General features: G+C 40.6%; 2 protein-coding genes across 2 annotated transcripts; both read left to right on the top strand.

Moving 5' to 3' along the window:
• Positions 1-5,253: 5,253 nt before the first annotated feature.
• chrna9a (cholinergic receptor, nicotinic, alpha 9a) lies at positions 5,254-13,327 on the top strand. The gene is made up of 7 exons (XM_074631409.1): positions 5,254-5,630; positions 5,787-5,932; positions 7,223-7,377; positions 7,472-7,652; positions 8,975-9,326; positions 10,673-11,268; positions 11,374-13,327. Exons 1-7 carry the CDS (start codon positions 5,585-5,587, stop codon positions 11,542-11,544), a joined length of 1,647 nt encoding a protein of 548 aa, XP_074487510.1. The 5' UTR covers positions 5,254-5,584; the 3' UTR covers positions 11,545-13,327.
• Positions 13,328-16,209: 2,882 nt separating this feature from the next.
• On the top strand, positions 16,210-19,345 carry LOC141762824 (uncharacterized). The gene is made up of 2 exons (XM_074626906.1): positions 16,210-16,252; positions 17,736-19,345. The coding sequence occupies exons 1-2, from the start codon at positions 16,210-16,212 to the stop codon at positions 19,343-19,345; spliced, it is 1,653 nt and encodes a 550-aa protein (XP_074483007.1).
• The last annotated feature ends 455 nt before the right edge of the window (positions 19,346-19,800 follow it).

The raw sequence follows: 19,800 nt of genomic DNA, 5'->3' as shown, positions 1-19,800 counted from the left end.
CAAAGATTGAGAGACACAGCAGCTTAGCCATTGAGAAAAACACATAGCTAGTGTAACAGCTAACATACGTACACACACACACACACACACACACACACACACACAATATAAAAGAGATAGAGATGTAAGGTGATCACACATGTGACTTTAAATCTTTGTATCATCCTAGTTTAGTTTTATTTATGGTCCATCCTTAGAGCCTAATACACACCAGTACAGTCTTATATATAACAGTAAGTACATACAGAATAGATTTTTAAATGGGACACGTGAGTCTCGGTGGGGTTTGAATATGCACGTCAGAGGATGACATGAGGAAATGAAGGCCGTGTTAAAAGATGTATTGTAGCTGAATGATAATAGACGACCAGGAGCAGCAAACAACCAGCAAAAAGCCCAGAAAAGCTTTTCCTCCCACCCTCACGCTTTTTTCCCGCACATTTCTCTGTCTTATGTGGTGTTCATAGCTGCTGAGGATGAGAGATACAATACGGGCTTTTCAAGGATACGCTGAAAAGCACTTAACCACATCCCAACGCACACACACACACACACAAACATTACGAAGTCAAACACACACACAGCGACTGTTACTTTGTTCTCACAAACGCTCACTCATTCAGTCTGTTATGCACAGACTTGCACGTGTGCTTAAACTTTACATTGACACCCATAATACAGTCATGTAGACAACATAATACGTACAGGACAGACCACATGAGCATGGTATGGACTTAAAAAGGTCTCTCTTGCTAGACATATTAAAACTTGACAAAAATCCCCAAATTTCTCAGAGCTTACTGATGAATTGAATTGTATATAGGGCTGTCAAAGTTAACGCGATAATAACTCGTAATTTGTTTTAACGGCACTAATTTCTTAAACGCAACTTGCGATTTTTAAAAACCGGCATGCCCATTTTCAAAGGGGTCCCTTGACCTTTGACTACCCACGAGACTCCCCTTTACAGACATGCCCACTTTATGATAATCTCATGCAGTTTGGGGCAAGTCATAGTCAAGTCAGCACACTGACACACTGACAGCTGTTGGGCTTGAGTTTGCCATGTTATGATTTTTTTTATGCTAAATGCAGTACTTGTGAGGGTTTCTGGACAATATTTGTCATTGTTTTGTTTTGTTTATTGATTTCCAATAATAAATATATACAGACATTTGCATAAAGAACGAATATTTGCCCACTCCCATGTTGATAAGAATATTAAATACTTGACAAATCTCCCTTTAAGGTACATTTTGAACAGATAAAAAATGTGCGATTAATTTGCGGTTAATATCGATTAACTATGGACTATCATGCGATTAACCGCGATTAAATATTTTAATCGATTGGCAACCCCAACTGTAAATAATAATCTAAAATAGTACTTACTATTTTACTACGTAAACCTCACATTATTATTGTCTTTTAGTTTCAAGTTTATTTGTCATATGCATTTAAAAGTACAGTGTACAGTGAAATGCAATGAAATACATTTTACCCTGGCTCTCTCTCAGCCCTTAAAATCTATAAATAGTACAGTTGATAAATACTACAATAAATAAGACAATACCTGAGAATCATTTTTTTACAAATTGTTTCCGGAAGGACACTGACTAAAGACTATCAAAAAGCTTTCTTGTTGAGTTTACTACATAGAATCTTATAATATAAATTAGTCATAATCAAATTTTAGTGTTCATTTAAATACTGTCTCCTTGTTGATAATTTTGGAGCTACAAGTGACAAAGAGAAACGCTCTGATAGTTTAGCATGTTTGACAGCCTGCTGTGGCCAGATCTCTCATCTCTCATTGTGCTCTCTCTCTCCCACAACTACCACAATGATCCCTCTCTCGCTATCTCCCCCTTACACTCACACACGCATACACACACACGCACACACACACACAGTATACATGGTATACAGAAGTGTACAGTGCAGTTTATTCTGACATACTATAGCAAGCTTATTCTTATCAGCTAATTCTCAGTTACAGTGGTGTGGTGGAAGGTAACATCTACTCAACTACTATACTTGTACTTGAGTATTTCCATTTTATGACTACATTCCGGAGGAAAATATTGTTTTACCCCATTATATGTATTAGCTAACTTTAATCACTTTGCAGATTAAGATTAATAAAATCAAAATATAGGGGGGATTCGCAAGCTACCCAGCTGTATATAAATAATTAAAAATAGCCCCACCTTTACCAGCTGCAATATTAAAATGATGTACATATGAATGCATCGATAATTATAATCCAATAGTGGTTCCCAAACTTTTCTCACGTCAAGGACCCCTAAAACTGACACAAATTAGACCATTGCCCCCCATTTGATAACAATTTGTCCCAGGGTTCACCATCTGATAGATTTTAGATGTTTTATTACAGAAAATTTATTAAACCAATAAGAAAAATAGTCTGTCATTGTGTTACTTATAGATTAATTATAGTGAAAATACACAATACCCTTTTTTGCTGGGGACCCCCTGGAACCCCCTCAAGGACCCCACTTTGAAATCCACTCATATACATTTATTTTCTGTAATAAGCCATTCTGGATAATGATTTGACTTTTGGTACTTTACATGTATTTAGATTTTACGTTTTTTTACTTTTGTACTTTTACTTAAGTAAAATTTTGAATGCAGGACTTTTAGTTTGAGTAATAGAGTATTTCTTCACTGTGGTATGTGAGGGATAATGTACAGTGACCTGGTCATTGTTGTGAAAGAAACCCCAACAGGGCCATGCCGCACTCTCACGTCCCTCATTGCCCTGAAGGGGATTCTTTTACAACAATGACCCGCTAGCTGGACATTATCCCGCTTATTACACGGCTACTTACTTAGATCTGAGTACTTCACCCACTACTCAGTTGTATGCAACCTGGTACTATGTGCCGTAAGGTAAAATACATTAGGCTTTAGCTATGCAGAGAATACTTGTTAGAATTAGTTCACAAGATTTGTTGACTATAAGAATATTTAATAATATCACCAGACTTAATAATGTCAACCACACCTGTGTTGCTCACCCTGCTTAAGATTACTAAAGGACTGTATACCTAAACTTACTTCTACTACTACTAGACATTGCTGATTATTGTATACACACACACCTCCCCCACTCTGTCCCACGTTTACTGCAAGGACGCCGACGCACACTCACCCCTGATATACGCCACCACTATCATTCACACAAGCTCACGGTGCCTCTTCTTTTTGGACAGTGCATAAATATTGTTATACTTTTCAATGTTCAACACACAAACTGTCTCACACACACACCTACACACACACATGCACGCACACACACACATCAACGACACATATTTAACCCTACACAGACATGATGATTAGAAATGATTTACAAAAGCTCTTTGACTCTTAGTCACAATTAGTTTCTTGACACAATGACACTATTTCACACTTTCCTCCTTTCAGACACACACACACACACACACACACACACACACACACACACAGGAAACACCTGTCCTATGCGAGCTCAGTACCACAGAAACTAAGTGACACATTAACACATCACATGACGCTGCGCGGTGCTTTGCAGAATAACAGAGTAGAACAATGTCAGTAACATTTCTTACTGACCTTGTTTGATTTACTGTCAGCTACAACGACCTTATCAGCTTCTGTTGAAATGGGTTTAATCCAAGCACTGATTCAAAATAAATTCTGAGTGAAAAACAAAGACAAGACTTTCGAAGAAGGGCATGATCTTTTGTCTTTCAGGTTTTTAGTAACAACTGCCTCGTAAGCAAAAATACAACATTTGTCCTTGGTGGTTCTCTTATTATAGATTCTTTAATATTGGAAATATAGTGATCGCACTAAAACAATCGAATGATATGTCCACAGGTACATATATTTCAATATATAAAATTAATATATCTATATTAAACACAGCATATTCTAAAACCTGAACTAATGCGCTGCATATTTGGACATCTTAGAAAATATAAGATATAATAACATTCACTTGCGCACATTTTGCACAAAGATGCAGATTCGATACATGTAAAGACAGTTATAGGTTATGTGACACATGCATGTAAGAGTTACTGTCTCATTTTGATAGATAATTTACTTATACATTTTTTACACCTCCGTGCTGGTGACAGCCGTGGCCAGATGCATAATGTTTTCGGGTTGTCTGTACGTCTATTCACCTGAACGCGATATCTGAGTTTTGTTTTTTTACTTTACCAACATCTATCATTCTCCTTGCTAATCTTTTGTTCTCAGGAATCTTCTCTTTCCAGATGGAGAATTTGCAGAAGCACATTTCTACATTTTCCTTCAATAATAACACTGGTTTTATTATTAGTAGTATTTGTAGTAGTACAATTTAATTTAGTGTTGGTTAAGTTTTTTAATTCTTTCATAAAACAACATAGCACATTTTCCAAACACACACACACACACACACACACACACACACACACACACACACACACACACACACACACACACACACACACACGCACACACACACACACACACACACACACACACACACACACACACACACACACACACACACTCACACTCAGATGCAGGAAATAAAAGCAATTAAAACACAGATTCAATCCAGCATGGGACCTGGACATGTGAAGACAAAACATGTTGAATAAAATAAAAAAAAAAAAGTATAAATAGAATGAAACACAAACAAGGTTTTATGCATGAAATTGAAGGCATGATGCAGGATGAAAACATTCAAATTTCCATAGTGGTCCTTTGTTGTCAACCCCCCCCAGCCCCGCAATAAATCAATATGTTGAGATACTCTAAACCTTAAAGATGTGCCGACTGCTGGCCAATATTACAATCAATTAGTTGGCCCCCGTTTCTGGTTACTGATCTCTTCCCCAGCCTACAGACACAGAGAGGATTAAATCTACTCTTATCACTGATCTACAAACAGTGTACACCTTTACTGTTCTTATGTTAAAGATTCCTATTTACAGTGTGGAACCCGATCCTGGATCTGTGTGAAGTTCATTGCTCTGTGGCGTGTGTGACATGTGTCATGACATGTGTGTGTGTGTTCCTCTTGAATAACCTGAGCATAGGTAAGAACGTGTCACTGTATGTGTGTGACTGAAACATGTCATTAGCTGTGTAATGCAGTAAGGTTCAGTGTGTGTGTGTGTGTGTGTGTGTCTATGTGTGTAGTACAGCTGGTTGTGGTCATTACACAAGTGGATAGGGCTGCCGGCATCACATTTCACCCGGTTCCTGTGTGCTATGTGATACTGCAGTGTACCTGTGTGTGTGTGTGTGTGTGTGTGTGTGATAGCCCCAGGTCCTGTTCCAGGGCAGCGATCACAAACAGAAAGACAGCAACAGAGAGGCAAACTGCGACTAACAACTAGCGAAGCATTCAGAGTTTCTGACAGGATGTAAGATTTCGAGAGTCGTCTGTGGTCTTGCTCAGCGTCAGCAGGGGAGAATGGAGATCAGAATAGAGTGACGCTCTGGATTTGGACCCAGGCTGTCTCAACGACTGTTTTGCTGAATAATTGATCCCTCAGTTTGTGACTGGTTGAAAATGAGGAAGGCAGCGCTGATGGTTTGGATCAGCCTTTTGGTGCAAGGTCAGCTCTGCATGATGGATCAGTTTGATGTTTATATCTGACTGATATCGTAAACTCTGACTTGTTTTCTGCTCTTGTCTCTGCATATCCCCTGACATTTGTGTATTGTAACCTTTGCTGTTGTACCTACCTTCTGCTCTCCTCCTGCCCTCTCAGTGTCCCACGGTGCTCGGGGTCACTATGCCCGCAAACTTCTGGCTGACCTGATGGAGGACTACTCCAATGCTCTGAGGCCAGTGGACGACACAGACGCAGCACTCAACGTCTCCCTGCAGATCACCCTGTCACAGATCAAAGATATGGTGAGTAGAGAGGACACTCTGATACGTATCATTATCCAGCAGAGATTTAGAGATATAACTTGTAATGCAAGAATAAAATACGACAAAGACTTTTAATCTGTTTGAGATCTTTATTTCAACGTTCATTAGGACTCATCTAGGGAAATTGACAGAATTTCCATTACAATCTACACTAGGTCTGTCAATTGATTAAAATATTTAATTGCGATTAATCGCATGACTGTCCATAGTTAATCGCAATTAATCATAAATGAATCATAAATTAATCACCTTTAAAATTGGCCTTAAATGGAGATTTGTCAAGTATTAAATACTCTTATCTACATGGGAGTGGACAAATATGCTGCTTTATGCAAATGTATGTATATATTTATTAATGGAAATCAATTAACAAGACAAAACAATGACAAATATTGTCCAGAAACCCTCACAGGTACTGCATTTAGTATAAAAAATATGCTCAAATCATAACATGGCAAACTGCAGCCCAACAGGCAACAACAGCTGTCAGTGTGTCAGTGTGCTGACTTGACTATGACTTGCCCCCAAACTGCATGTGATTATCATAAAGTGGGCATGTCTGTAAAGGGGAGACTCGTGGGTACCCAAAGAACCCATTTTCATTCACATATCTTGAAAATGAGGAATCACTATTTGTAAGATATCATACGATGAGGATATGTTGCTAAATTAGAGTGCTACTGTATGTCCATTGCAACCAAGTCTTAAAAGAATACTCTAGCTTTTAGTACTGCACTTTCATAAAGAAGGAGACTTGCAAAAAAAGATTAAAAAAAAGGTAAGAATTGTTGTAGCAGAGGGAGAGAATTTCAGTGCAGCTCCAAAAACACTGGATCCCACACTTGAGTCACTTCATGCTACTCAATAGCCTGTTTTCTTCTGTTTGTAACTCAAGCTTTCAGTTACATATCTGCAGTCTCCATTCCCACGCTGAGATACCCAGGTGACGTCTTCTGAGTCGGCCATTGACAAAACTTCTCCAGACCAGAGCCACAGAAGATGACATTTTTCATTTGCTGTGTAGTCCTCCCAGTGACTAATGAATTGACTTTGTAATGTAATGTAATGTAATGCATATATGTAATATATGTTGACATGTAAATCAGTGGAATGCTGCTCTAATTTGCTCACGGCTAAGAGCTAGAGAACAAATGTGTGGCTCTCATACTGTACAGACACTACTACCTTCAGTCTTCTGACTTTTACAGGAACAACCTTTTTTTAATGTAACCTGTCTCTCTCTCTGGTGAAATGTTTTTGTATGTGTAGGATGAGAGGAACCAGGTGCTAACCACGTACCTGTGGATCAGGCTGGCCTGGCATGATGCCTACCTGAAGTGGGACAAGGAGGACTATGACAACCTTGAGATGATCAACATCCCCAGTGACCTGGTCTGGAAGCCTGACATCGTCCTCTACAACAAGTCAGTAACAAAGCACCGTTCGCAGTGCACCTATAATGCAGCAGTGTGTGTATCTGTCCGACTGATGTGTCCTTTCCTCTGTATGTCCGTGTAGGGCGGATGAGGAGCCTTCAGATGCATCCAGTACTAATGTGAAGCTGCGTTATAACGGAGAGATCACCTGGGACTCTCCAGCGATCACAAAGAGCTCATGTGTGGTGGACGTGTCCTACTTCCCCTTCGACTGGCAGCAGTGCAAGCTCACCTTCGGCTCCTGGACCTATAATGGCAACCAGGTGTGTTTAAGCAGGGGGGCTAATGGGGGTGAATGACACGGGGATCACACCTTCTATGTTGTTTGAATCAGTTAATATTCTGGGTTAAAGACTAAAGATTTGGAAGGCTGTAAATGCTTAAGTCTAATGACTCGATCGTGACTGACCCTGAGAGGAACATGATATTCTGCCCACACTCATCCCCTTCAAATGTGGCTTATAAAACATTTGTATTTTTCCTTTAAAGGCAGGGTGGGTGATCTTGAGAAACTAGCAAGTGTACACTAGTTTTTTTAAAATGTCCAACCAAAAAAAACAAGCTCAGTGTTTTCCAATGAAAGTAGCTAGCGTAACAAACATAAACATACCATAATGAACGTGAACGGCGAATGTGGCTATTGTTAGTACTCACAGCTGTCAAGCTAGCAGCTTGTGGAAGACTCAGTTGACGCGCAATGAATGCAGTGGCAGGCAGGTAGCCCGTTCAGGCCGAATGAAATGATTGGACTTTGACAGCCACAGCAAATGTAATAAATGACATAGTGAAAGAGGTCGCTTGTAGAGATGAACCGACAAACAATTATCAGCTGAATCTGCAGTTCCCCTCAGCTTTACAGAGCAGACACAGTTGGCGACTATCCGGTGAGCATAGTGGGGCACTTAGCAGCTAAATTGGACCGCTATTGCCCTCAGGAGTCGGTAGAGACCAAAAACGGAGCTAAAAGCGGGTGAATATTGGACGTTGCATCGTGTAAGGTGATGCGTAAATAAGCAAATGTTTGCTAGTTCACCAAATCAACTTAAAAGGTGATGATATGTTAATGTTCACAACTTGCTTCTGCTGCCCCCAAGTGACCAATAAATCAGTTACTGCCATTCTAAGACACTTTCAACTTTGAGTTTCAAGGAGGAGAAAGCACGACACGGAAGCAGTAAAGAGTTTGTTCACCCAAATGACAAAACATTTTCTTATTTTTAATAATTTGGGTGAACCGACAATCAAAGGACCAAAAGAACAAATAGGATGACTGAGAAAGGTTTTTTTTTGTGTGATTTGCATTTTCTTCTGATGTATGTGTTGGTTTCCGTGTTGTTCCTTTGGTGGAGCTGAAACTCTTTTTTACTCTTTTAAAATATTCATACAGCAGGTATAGTGCGTATGTTAGCCCTGGTAATCAGTACAGGACGTGTACCAGCCTCTTGCCTACTATAGTCTGTTATGGGCTCCAATTCATCTGACCTTGACATGGTCAGATAAATAAAGATTGAATAACTTGTTTTTATATATAAGGGGAATTCTGGTTGTTGTGTTTTGATACACACAATGTGTGTCCTCTACACAGGTGGACGTCAGTTTGGGAATGGCCAGCGGTGACCTGTCTGACTTTGTGGAGAACGTGGAGTGGGAGTGTCATGGCATGCCGGCAGTTAAAAACGTCATGATGTACGGCTGCTGCTCCGACCCTTACACCGAAATCACCTACACCCTGCACCTGAAGCGTCGCTCCTCTTTCTACATCTTCAACCTGCTCCTGCCGTGCTTCCTCATCTCGTTCCTAGCCCCGCTGGGCTTCTACCTGCCGGCTGACTCGGGGGAGAAGGTTTCCCTCGGGGTCACGGTGCTGCTGGCGCTCACTGTGTTCCAGTTGTTGGTGGCTGAGAGCATGCCTCCTGCAGAGAGCATGCCCTACATAGGTTTGAATTATTCTCTCTGCCTCATTATTGAACTATTTCAACTATAGAAGACTAAAATTGATGAAAGGTTATGGATCATAAAGATAAAAAATATTTATAGTAAGTCAATATTATCAGCTACTAAATCTAGATTTTGACTTGTGTCTCATATTTTTTGACTCAATATCTCATAATTCATAATAACTAAGTAAGTCAAACTTTTGACTTATCCTGTCATAATGTTGACTTACCATGTGTATCTATGAGTATTTATCATGAATAACTTTTCATCCATTTTCCTGGCAGAAATGGGCTTCCATATAAAACTTAAGCGTGGCACACACTACACGAGAATCAGGCCGATATTGGTCCCATTTCCCACCTCCCGACAATCATCCGCAGAGCCCCGATTTTGTAATGGTTCTAAAGATTAACTTTCCGGATATTCCTGTGCTGTGATGTAAGTTAATATTTTTTTTTACATCCATACCCGATCGGTATGGAGGTCCATCCTGGCCGAACCGATTTCAAATCGTAAATATTAAACATGTTCAATATTTACGATCAGATATCCGGTTGTGTGTGGGGAACCCCGAGGACAGCCAATGATGCAGTCAAGTGGGAAAGAACGATAGCCAATTGGGTACCAAGCTGACTAAAGAAGAAACGAAAACCCCCACCGTCATTGCGGCCGTGGCTAATGCATGAGTTAATGCAAAACGCAAAGCATAAAGTAGCAGTAAGATGGTCCTCAGAAATGGAGGACCAACTTGTTGATTCATGGCAACAACACAAGTGTTTATTTAACGTGTCTCAATGACTTCATCCATTATTTCTCTTTTTTCTTCATGAATTTTCAGTACAAAGAAGTGCAAAAACTAATATCGTTAATTCTTCCTGCCCGTCGTCCGCCATGTTTGTTCACGTTTGATTACGAGAGATTTTGCGAGATTTCCATTTTTTTTTAGTCGGTACTCTTGTTGTTTATGAATGGAAGATGTTAGTGTGTGGTGTGCTGTTTTAACCAAATCATTGCTCACAACACACTTTAGGAACAAAACTGTTAAACTTAACATAACATGTCGTTATGTGTGGGGTCTCTCACATTTTCAACATCTTTTAAGATTTGAAAACTCTTTTAGTGACTGAGGGCCTTTAGCTATGCAACATGGAGACTAAATTGGCTGTTAAACTGATATGTCTATGTATGAAGATGTATATGGGACAACAGATTTCCATGGCATGTCTTTTCAGATCATTGCTGTTGTATTTAAATTTTCAACCTCGTAGTCTATAAATTAGGGCTGCTATGCATGTGCTGCCTTTCCCCTTCATAAATCTGTCCTTTTCTTTGCCCTCTCCTTTAGGGAAGTACTACATAGCCACCATGACTATGATCACAGCCTCCACCTCTCTCACCATCTTTATCATGAATATTCATTTCTGTGGTGCTGAGGCCAAGCCGGTCCCTCACTGGGCCAAGGTGCTCATCATAGACTACATGTCCAAAATCTTCTTCGTCTACGAGGTGGGGGAGAACTGCACTACACCGGAGAGTGAGAGGACCCCGCTGTACCCCGAGGAACCCATGAACGATAGTGGCGGCTACCACGATGACCATTTCCATGACTACCATCCTGACGGCGACCCGTACAAGTATGGCAATGGCGTGCATAATCACAACAAGCCTCACAAAAGCCACGCGAACGGCAACGCCAACAATAGCCGCCACAATTACAACCATAACAACCATGCGTCCAGACTTGAGAGGGGCGATGGGAAGCAAGAGCCCACACAGCGCTACCACCACATCAGGAGGGATGAACTGGACTACCAGGCCCCTAATCATCCACAAAACCTCCAGCACCTCAACGGAGGGCTGAAGGAGCAGCTCCTCTATCCCACGGAGAAACTTCAAGTCCCAGCCTGCCCCTGCTGCTGCCCCAGCCTCCAACATAAAGAGGTGAATCACCACAGAATCTCCGTTTACCCACTTATCTGATTACTCCTCTTCCTCTAAAGTTTCTTTAAGTGCTTGCTTTAGTTTGTCTATGTGTCTCTTCCTCAGGTGGTAAAGAACATCCAGTACATCGCCAACTGCTTCCGTGAGCAGAGAGCGACGTGTCTCAAGGCAGCAGAGTGGAAGAAGGTTGCCAAGGTGATGGATAGGTTTTTCATGTGGATCTTCTTCATCATGGTGTTCCTCATGAGCGTCCTCATCATCGCCAAGGCATCCTGACAGCAACATCATCTTTTTACCATCATGATAACATTAATCCTCCATCACTGCTGTACCTCAGCGTTACTCAGTCACCTCATTTTTACTTTAATGCAACACCAGATGAATCACAACTGTTTTATATGTGTGTCAGTATTGTGTTGTGTGTGTTTGTGTGTGTGTGTGTGTGTGTGTATGTGTGTGTGCGGTTGTGGTTCATTGTTGTTGTTTACTTTGACATTCAGAGCAAAAGGTTGCTGCACACAAATCATTCGTTTAACCACACAAGCACGTATCTTCCATCAAAGCCTCTCGGTTAGTTAACGCCAGGTGTGCTTGCATGTGTGACGGAGCAGTGGAGCGGTAAGACAATCTAGGCCTCGCCTTGTACATGCATGGACTCTCCATTATGGATGAGCTAACAGCCAGACATCCATCTATAGGCATTACATTACTTACATTACGTTTTAGGCGACCAGATGATGCTGTTTTCCAGAGTCAGTTACAATGAGAGCACCTTATGAAACAACCTTATATATGATCAAAAAGAGGGCGAATCCCATGTCCTTCCTTGTACTGATCATCACGGAAAAGCGTGCAAGTTAAAGAAAATAGTCTTTAGTGTTTTTCTAGTCTAGATGTTAAGAAAATGGTTTACAAAAGTTGTGAATACTTGAATGTGAGACTTGGAGAGAAAGAGTGAATGTTTACCTTTCTTACTCACTTTTGAATGTAATATTAAGACCTTAAAGCCTACCTCCAGAGAATGAACAGTGGATGTACTGTACTTTTTGACTAACTTACGCTTTGCTCATTAGTCAGGTAAAAAAATAAAAGTTTGATATTAAAGTTGCTAAATGTGAGATTGGGAGCATTTCTATTGCCTCCGCATGGCTCTCAACATGGTGACGGCTGAGCCGGCGGCTCGCAGCTAACGGTGCTAACAGTGCAAACGACGGCATTCAACAAAGCCGTGTAATAACATGCACTAAAAGGCAGGAGTGGCTGGCCCGGTGATGTCAACAAAGCGTGCAGAAGCTCTGATTACAACACACACAGAGGGAGAGAGACTTCATTCTCTGCTCAGGTAGACATTACTCCTCTATATCTTTACATAGCAGATAGTTGTTTACTATATTAACGCTCTGAATATCGTATAGAGAACCTTTAAATATGGTTTTACTCACTGTCCAAGCAGTTTGCTTTATGGTACAAATCAACATTTGTTATAAATGACGTATGTATACATTTTACAAAACTGTCCTTTTCTGTTGTTTTGCATGTACAATCTCTTGTGATTGCTTCATACTATTTTTCTGTAAAATTACTGGTTTTGCATATACAGGAAGTCATTTCTCCCAATCTGTTGAAAAAGATGACCTAATAACCAGCATTATAGTCATACAGATGAACACATAAATCAATATATCTTTTCAGGGATACTGAAATGTATATAAACATTTGAAAGAGCTTCATATAATTCACACAGTTCAGCAGGACAACAGCAGGCAAGTGAATGAACCTAGTTCAGTTTCTTTAGACATTTCCAATCCCCCCAAGAGCCTCTAGAGGGCAGATATGCTATAATCATAGAGGTTTAAGTGACTGACTGAGTGAATGAATAGTACATGCATAACAAAGTAAACATTTTAGTGCATTTATTTAGAAAGTGCCAAATAGACAGCTTAATGATATCAAAAGACATTAAAAACGGAATCTGTGAAGTATTATCAGATGGGCTATAAGATGTCACAGTACAATAATAGTTTAAAGAAGAGGTTAAAAAGCACATGAACTAGATAAGAACTGATTCTAAGGAACATATATTATGCAGGACAAAGTTTGTTCGGCCCACTGCTTTTCCAAATCTTCACTGTAAACGATGAATCACTAAGATATTAGTTGGAAAAAATTGTTCAATCAAAACAAAAAAATCAGTAAGATATTAGCTTCCCCACAAGTGAAACTTCTTCTTCAAGATTTGAATGTGACGGATACATCAAAAGTGAGGGTAAATAAGAGCATTAATGATGATAATCTAAATAAAACAAAAAAAGTTTATTGCCTTAAATAGACAAATCAAGCTAAATAAACATCTTAGTATTGTGTGATTTGTGTTAGAATTTCAAATTTACTAAAGATTCAGATTCAAGATTCAATAATTTATTGCCATATCAACCACAGTTGATTAGGAATTTGTTTTGGTGTGTTCAACAACAAAACATTAAATCACATAGCACACAACAAAAAAATCACTGCCACGAATAAATGACATCAGACAATAATAAACCAGGCTCAAACAGAAGTTAATTCATGTCTCTATAAATACGTGTTCTCATTTAAAGACTCCAATAAGCCTCCTCGACTCACTGAATACCTTCCTTTTTTCTTTTTTAAATAGATTAAATTAATAAAGTCACAAAAAAGAGAGAAATAATAGTAAACAATCATTCATTTAAAATCCACTCTGCCACCGTCTGTGGCACAAAACAAATTGACACCAGACTGTCTGAAGTCTCAGCAGCACGTCATGATAGAAACAGTCAATAACTTGTCTGGTAGATGACATCACACAGACTAACCTCTGCCTCTGTCTAGTGGAGTTCTGTATCAACTCACAGTTTAAGTGTTGAGCATCTGAAAATGTACTACTAACACCATGTATGTTTTTAAATACATTTTTAGTAGGGCTGTCAATCAATTAAAATATTTAATCGCGATTTATTGCATAATTGTCCACAGTTAATTGTGATTAATGGAAATTAATCGTACCTTAAAGGGAGATTTGTCAAGTATTTAATACTTTTATCAACATGGGAGTGGGCAAGTATGCTGCTTTATGCAAATGTATGTATATGTTTATTATTGGAAAACAATTAACAACACAAAACAATGACAAATATTGTCCAGAAACCCTCACTAGTACTGCATTTAGCATAAAAATTATGCTCAAATCATAACATGGCAAACTCAAGCTCAACAGGCAACAACAGCTGTCAGTGTGTCAGTGTGTTGACTTGACTATGACTTGCCAAAAACTGCATGTGATTATCGTCTGTAAAGGGGAGACTCGTGGGTACCCATAGAACCCATTTTCATTCACATATCTTCAGGTTGGAGGTCAAGGGACTAGGGATGTTAGTAATTAACCGTTTAACCGGTAACCGACATTACGAATTTAAACCGATTAACGCTATCACTCAAGCAGTTAAAAGAAATATTAATAATTAATTAAAAAGGTGAGCAAAACTCAGAGAAGCGGCTTGTCAGTTTAAGAAGAAAAGCAGCCCACCTTTAGAGAGTCTGAGTCTAGCGGCTGCTAACGTAGCACAAATACACACACTGTTTGTCGGTCGAACGCTAAAGTTACGCCAGGCGACAGCGTATGGTTACGCCGGGCAGACACACAGTTGACAACCTGCTAAACTAAACTAAATGATGCTGTGGTGGCGGCGGAGTTTTACTGGCAAAGTGGCTGCATGTGTACACACAGCACCGTGGCTGCTAATCCTCCCGGACGGGTGAACTGAGGACTCGGTTGTCTGTTGTGCTCATACACTGCATCTGGCGCACCGCTGCATGAGACGCATTAATCTTGTCGGTTAACGGTTAATAATCTGTTAACAAGGGACGATTACCGGTTACATTTTTTCCCAAAATTAGCATACCTACAAGGGAACCCTTTGACTATGGCCATGCCGGTTTTTCCTCGCCAAAAATTGGAGCGTTATGCGTTTATGGCCAAATCCCTGAAAAACTATTGACATCCCCATCAGCCTCAGCTGTAGGCCTACTTTGTGTTTAGTGCTACTTAGCAAATGTTAGCTAACACGCTAAACTAAGGTGGTGAACATTATACATCTGCTAAACATCAGCATATTAGTATCGTCATTTAACCCAAAGCCCCGTTGTGCCTATACAGCTTCACAGAGCTGCTGACTGCAGAGTGTCAGGGCCCTATTTTAAATATCTATAGTGCATGGTCTAAAGTGCATGGCGCAAGTGCATTTAGGGCATGTCCAACTCCACTTTTGCAAGTTAAGCAGCGCATAATCTGGGTGCAAAGTAAGGCGTAACAGGAATTAAACCAATCGGAGTGTCATCTTCCATTCCCTTTAAAGCCAGGTGTGCTGATGCCATCCATGGATCGGTCTGAAACTAACAATGACAGTTGCACTGCGCTGTTTAAGAGATTAAGATAGGGCCCTCAGTCCTCTATCATCAGACAGTTTGTCCGGTCTGTGTGACAATGACAGGAGAGTGCCTTGTGTATTGATCCCTGGTGGTTCCTACATGACAACTAATCACTTTTAGACCCAACAATCAAATGACTAGCCTGTTGGACTTTGATCACACTGACCCAAAATGATTCACAAACCCCTCATTTAGAGTATCTCAGCCTGTTTCCCAGATCTTTGCCTCAGCTGGACTATGACCTGTTGCTGAAGTGTGTATACTCAGATAGTATCGATAGAGATAATATCTGCTGTGTTGAGTGTTTCAGAGACGGACTATTGCACTACAATTTCTCCAGACTGATATTTGAAACGCGGTGATGGCGATGGTTAGAGTTCAGAGGGGTTTAACATGTCATAGGGCCAGACACACCCACAATGTTGGGATCTAAATAGCGGTGTACTGTTCTCTTTTGTTCTCAATTTATGGAGGCAAGTGACCAGAAACAGCATGTCGTCCATTAGTAAGCAGCTGTCTTCTATCAGCTGTGCAGGTACGTTGGGATTTATGTTTATTTCTTTTGAACTAGGGCTGTCACAATATTCGATTTTCACTACACGATTATCATGGCCTAAAGAGTTCATGATAACGATATTATTGAGATATATATAGAAAATTTGAAGAAAAAAAAATGGTATCAGTGTAATTCATCTTTAACTTTTATTGTGCGTTTTGTCTCTATTTTGGCAAATTAATTACACTTAAAATACGAGTGTAGAGAGACGGAGAGAGAGTCTGTAACCATAACTGTATAGATAAAATGATTTAAGAGGCGCTGGATTATTTACACAATACCATCATATGTTAGGGCTGGGTGATTCACCTATCTCCCGATTCAATACTATCACGATACTTTGGATGTATTGCAATTTTGAAGTATTGCGATTCGATATTACAAGTTATTGCAATTTTTGTTAACTTTTTTAACACTAGACCATGGGAAAAAGTTGAAATTTGTAAATTGTCACAGTAAAAATGTTTGATTTTCAGCATGTATGTAGTCAGAGATTTCCTGAAGTCAATATGTCATTTTCAGGCATTATTTTTAAAAGATTTTCCAGCAACCCAAAAATTAAAGAATAAAGACATTTCCCTCACAAATTAGTGGTATTTTCTTTTTAATTCATGAGGGACATGTAATGTTTTATACTTCTGGTGAATATAATCAAATCATTCTTATTTCCATATATGTGTTTTATATATACTGTTCCGGACGTAGTCACACGTGTATACTTCCGCTAACTTCGCCAAATCCTTCACTAGCTCTGAACTCCTCCCGTTAGCTCCGTTCTCTTTAAACATCCATGGTCAGCTCCACCGGGGCCGTCTGAATGCATTTAACATAAATGTCAGTATATGGGTGCTCTACATTTATAGCGTCGGATGATTTGACCACGGAGTTGCGAGTGGCGGCTGGCTTGACCGCACGTTACCGCAATATGATAATGTTTCCTGTCCATGACAGAGTTAGCATGCACCTTTAGCCGTGATGTCTAGCTCTGCTTTTCCTGGCAATGTGTGAAACCCAAAGTGTTTCCATACTTTACTGTATGTGTAGTGTTTACCACTTTGGATTTAAAATGTGAGGGTGCAGGTCGTATCCACGCAGACCCTCCGCCGTTTTCTACTTTGTCGTTTCGGCCAGCTGTGTTTTGTTTTGGTTGACAGATACGGAACAGATATGACGTCATGTTTCTCAGACTACAACAATAAAAACAGTAACTTTTTTCTAACTCTGCAAAGACTCAAATGTAGCAAATATATTGATTCTGGCATTAAAAAAAACAATTTCAAAATCGTACTAAAAAAAAATCACAATACATAAGTGAATCTATTTTTTTCCCAACCCTATCATATGTGTATTATTAACATGATATCAATATTTCATTTTTAAATATCACGCTTATTACGTCATTACTTATGTATTGCGACACCCCTAATTTGAACATAACTTTTCTCCTTATTTGTATCTTCAGGCAAGAAGCAGTCTTCCTCCTCCGCTGAGATCCGACTGGTTTTGCTGGGTAAGACCGGCTGCGGAAAAAGCTCCACCGCCAACTCCATCTTGGGCCGTAAGATCTTCGACTCAAAGGTTAGCAGCTCCTCCATCACACAACGCTGCCGCAGGGTCTCTGGAGAATTACGCAGCCGACAACTGACGCTCCTGGACACCCCGGGGCTTCTGGACCCTAATCAGACTGCACAGGAGGTGCAGAAGGAGTTGAGGAGGAGTGTTAGCCTCTTGTACCCCGGCCCACATGTGTTCCTTCTGGTTATTCAGATTGGGAGGTTCACTCGGGAGGAGAAGGAGGCGGTGCGGCAGATCAAACAGGCAATGGGTTCCCATGCTTTGAGTTTCTCTGTGGTGGTTTTTACCCATGGAGACCTTCTTGAAGAAGGGACATCCGTAAAGCATTGTCTGATAGACGAGTGCAAGGATCTGGCCGAGCTACTGGTCAGATGTGGGGGCAGGTACTGTGTCTTCAACAACCAGAGCTCCAAGAACAAGGAGCAGGTGTCAGAGCTGCTTGCCTTAGTGGACAGCATGATGCGGAGGAATGGAGGAATGTGCTATAGCAGCAAGATGCTCCAGAATGCAGAGGAGGATCTGGCTCAGGAGCTGCAAGAAGAGAGGAGGCTGCTGAACGAGAAGGAGGGGCTATTAAAAAGGAAACAGGAGGCAGCAATAAAAGAGTTGTATGAAAAAGAGCTAGAGATGGTTCAGCAAAAAAGCAAGATGGAGATGGAGGAGCTGAAGAAAAATCGGGAGCTGGAGAGAGAGAAGGAGGAGAAACTGGCAAGAGATAGGCAGGAGGCCTTTAGACGAGGGATGGAGGAGTATGACATGAAAGAGAAGGAGAGGAAGATACAAGAGATGGTGAGAGTGATGGAGATACGCAGAGAGGAGGAGGAGAAGAGGGATGCTCTGCAAGAAAAGCTTGACCAATTTACTAAAATGCTTGAGGAGCAGGAAGAGCAGGAGGAGAAAATGAGAAGGGCAATGGAGGAGAAGATCCAAAAGGATAGAGTGGAAAATGAAAAGAAGGAGAGAGAGTGGGAACATCAGCAAATACAGAAAGAGCAGGCCATCAGGCAGAGGGAGGAAATGAAGAGAGACGCTTTGCATACAGAGCTGGATGAACTCACCCAGTGCTTGGAGGAGCAGAGAAGGAAGGAGGAGGACAGGAAAAATCAAATGGAGGACCTGCTCAGACGCGAGAGGGAGGAGAACCAGAGAGAAAGGGCCATACAAATGGAGAATCAGATTGCAGACAAAAGGAGAATCATGGCCCTCAAGCAGGAGCTAAAACTCATCAGAATACAAGTTGAGCAACAAAAAGTGAGCGAAGAAAACCGCCAGAGGCAGCTAGAGGAGAACCTGCTGAGTGAGAGGGAAAAATGCGACAAAGACATGTCGACTTTGAAAAAGCAGTTTGACAAGAAGTTGCACAACGAGACGATCGAGAAGAGGTCTGCAGAGAAACACAGTACGATGACGACTGTGACCGGATATGTGCAAGAAATGGGACTGGTGGGGTTGAACGCAGCTTTAGAGAGTGTTGGAGCTCCCTGCTGTATACAGTAAAAACATGAAGATTTCTACAGTGGATTTATTATTTTACGGAACAAATACACTCATTATAAAATAAAAAAAGTGGTGTGTAAAACGGCGACTGTGCAACATGTGTGGTTTATGCTAGCGGCAACACTCTGGTATGTCCGTCGTTAGCGCAAGGAGGAGAGAGTCGGGTAGGAAAGAGCAACTCCTTCTCCCTGCAGTATTTAAACAGCCTCTACATGCAGATTCAGACAGGGCAAAAAACATATCTAAAGCATTGGGGAGGTTTATAGTGAAAGATATGCAGCCTTATGCAGTCATGGAGGACGCTGGATTTCAGCATTTGATTAACGTAACGTTACTTGAGCTGCGCTATACATTCAAGGAACACAGTAATTCCAGCAGCACAATCCCTGTAATGTGTTTTATAGTTATTAATTAATTTTAAATAACACAGTGGCACAGAATCTTTCAATTAAGAG

This window comes from Sebastes fasciatus, chromosome 3 (assembly GCF_043250625.1).
Source record: "Sebastes fasciatus isolate fSebFas1 chromosome 3, fSebFas1.pri, whole genome shotgun sequence".
NCBI classification, from domain to species: domain Eukaryota; kingdom Metazoa; phylum Chordata; class Actinopteri; order Perciformes; family Sebastidae; genus Sebastes; species Sebastes fasciatus.
This window is presented reverse-complemented; position numbering and strand designations above follow the sequence as displayed.